Source organism: Eutrema salsugineum, unplaced genomic scaffold (assembly GCF_000478725.1).
Source record: "Eutrema salsugineum unplaced genomic scaffold, Eutsalg1_0 scaffold_8, whole genome shotgun sequence".
Lineage (NCBI taxonomy): Eukaryota > Viridiplantae > Streptophyta > Magnoliopsida > Brassicales > Brassicaceae > Eutrema > Eutrema salsugineum.
Genome location: NW_006256414.1, coordinates 4,740,725 through 4,743,353, shown reverse-complemented (window position 1 = coordinate 4,743,353; position 2,629 = coordinate 4,740,725). Strand labels below are relative to the sequence as shown.

The window sequence follows — 2,629 nt, the reverse complement described above, 5'->3', positions numbered from 1 at the left end:
GATGCATATGCATTGAGCAAGGTATTTTCTCAATATCATACACGCCACACCCACACTTTCGAAGTTCCAAATCAACGACACAGTTATGTGATCCTCCTTTCACATTGAATCGCCAACCATCTATGCCTTCAACCGTCAAATTATCAGCATAATGTGAACGAATTGCCAACAAATATTCAACTCCTCGAGTATGTTTGGTTTGAAGACTCAAAGCATCTTCCCGCCTTATACAAAACCACTTTGTTAGCTTCGCCCGTAAGTACTCCAACAGGAATACTATGGGAAATCCCTGTGCCCGTTTGAGAGCAGAGTTGATAGACTCTACGATGTTGCTCGTCTTTATATTGTATCTATCACCTGGAAAGTGAACTCTTGACCACAACTGAATGCATGCCTCCTCCAGGTACGTTGCAAGGTCAGGTTTTATATGCCTTATCTCGTCCATATAACGGTTAAAATCATGTACCGTATATGCATACGCAACACGTTTGACTAAGTACATAAGATGCTTCCCCTTAAACTTAGTGACAATATTGTGTTGCAGATGATAATAGCATATACCGCGTGTTACCCATGGTAAAACAGTCTCACATGCCTTCTTAATGGAATGATGCCGGTCTGAAACTATTACCAACGGATACTCGTCTGTAAAACACTCCCGCAATTTTCTAAAAAACCATTCCCATGCGTGATCATTCTCAGGGTCCACTATTCCAAAAGCTAGTGGAAATATCTGGAAGTTACCATCTTATGCTGTGGCCACTAGCAGAGTCCCTTCATACTTTCCAGTCAGATGACACCCATCGACAACAATGACCCGTCTGAGATATTGAAAACCAGCTATGGAGGCTCTGAAGGCTAAGACTAGGTACTTGAACCTATTCTGACTGTCGCGTTCAAGGGCAGTTATAGTACCCGGATTTGCTTCAGCGATCAGATGCAAATAAGAAGGCAGTCGGCTATATCCATCCTCAGGGGTTCCCCTCACACATTCTTGTGCATACATCAAAGCTCTATACGAAGTTGTGTAGTCTATTTTCAGTCCAAATATCGCCTGCATTGAATCTTTGATGTGTTGTGCAGTAATCCCATCAATTATTCCCTCACGCTCTATAAATAACTTTCCAATGTATCTTGGAGTCGTATGCTTTCGGTGAGCCAACCGATCTGAAACAGAACAGGTATGAGTTTTGACATATTTAGTGACCCAAAACGTCTTTGCTTCGTTCTTTACAGGTGCTCTAACTCTCCATTGGCATCCTTTAACAGCACATTTAGCAACAAACAGACGTCTCGATGACTTATCAACTCTGAATGCAAACTTCAACATAACAGCCGTCAACCTGATCTCAAAAATCCGCTCGTCTTTTGTAGCAAAACTTCCGTTTACTTTTATTTTGTCAACCCAATTTCTTTCATATCCTCTTTGAGGAGCCTTCACCGTTTCTTCAATCCACTCACCCTCTGAATCAGAATTTGAATCTTCATCCTTCACTTTCCCATATTGCCTGTAGTCCGGATCCTCAGAGTCCTGATCCTCAGAGTCAGTACCGTCTTCCTCCTTTACTGGATCGTTTTTGATGTCCTCGTTTATCTCATCATCATCATACTCATCGACATTTTCATCATCACCTTCCTCAGTAGTTTGATTCCCACCTTCAACAGAACACCCATCAGCAGCATCAACACCACTAGTACGTCCATCATTGTCCTTGCGACTAGATATACAAAGACGTATAACATGCGTCTTACTCAACCTAATCAAGCTCTGTACTTGTCTATCATTAGTAATATGCATAGGAGGGGTATCTGGAGCCATGTTTGCTAACATTGAATCTGGCAATGCATAAGTGATAGACACGCTGTCCGTATTTCCATCCAGCATGTAATCATCTATAACCATAGCTACGAGTTCTCCATGTGTACAACCATCATTCAAGAAGAATAACCTCCCTCCTTTTGCGATTATCCACCTCAAAATGCCACGACTGAGCACCCATAACCCATTCTCCAAATATAACAGGCAACTGAGCCGCCATCTGCAAAAAAGGTAAACCACATAAGATAAACCGTGTTTTCCAAACTTCTAATTATGACACATATCAACGTGAAACTCACGTATATGGAACCAAAAAAGGCAGATCAACATGTGCAAACAAGATATTTATTTTAGCATATACCATTAATTCGAAAACAAATTTTTTGTTAAAATAATTAGGCAGACTTCAAGTGTTGTGTGCTGTGTTATTCTCCTTCGCCAGGCAGACTTCAGTGGCAGACTTCTGATATATCATGGTTTTTATGGTTTTTAACCATAGTATAAGTCTTATTTATAGAGTCTTTTTAGTGTCTTTCGAGTCTTTTGGAGTCTTTTCAGGTCATAGGTACGTTTGGAGCTTAACTGGAGACTTTGGAGCACTTTGGAGCTTAATCAGGATCAAATTCGTCAAGAATGGATTTTGTGCTTTAGTGACGCTCGACACCATGGAGAGTGACGCTCGACACTTGTTAGAGAAATAAGGAAAAGGCGATTTTGTTTCCTATTTGAAGAAGGAGTTGGGCCTAAACGTTTTCAAGGAAGCCCAAGACGTGTCTTAGAGATATATATAGGATTTTTATTCCCTTTTTA

At 40.9% G+C, this 2,629-nt stretch overlaps 1 protein-coding gene across 1 annotated transcript; it reads right to left on the bottom strand.

Moving 5' to 3' along the window:
* Positions 1 to 748: 748 nt before the first annotated feature.
* Positions 749 to 1,903, bottom strand: LOC112087921. The gene has a single exon (XM_024158087.1). The coding sequence runs from the start codon at positions 1,901 to 1,903 to the stop codon at positions 749 to 751; it is 1,155 nt and encodes a 384-aa protein (XP_024013855.1).
* Positions 1,904 to 2,629: the final 726 nt, after the last annotated feature.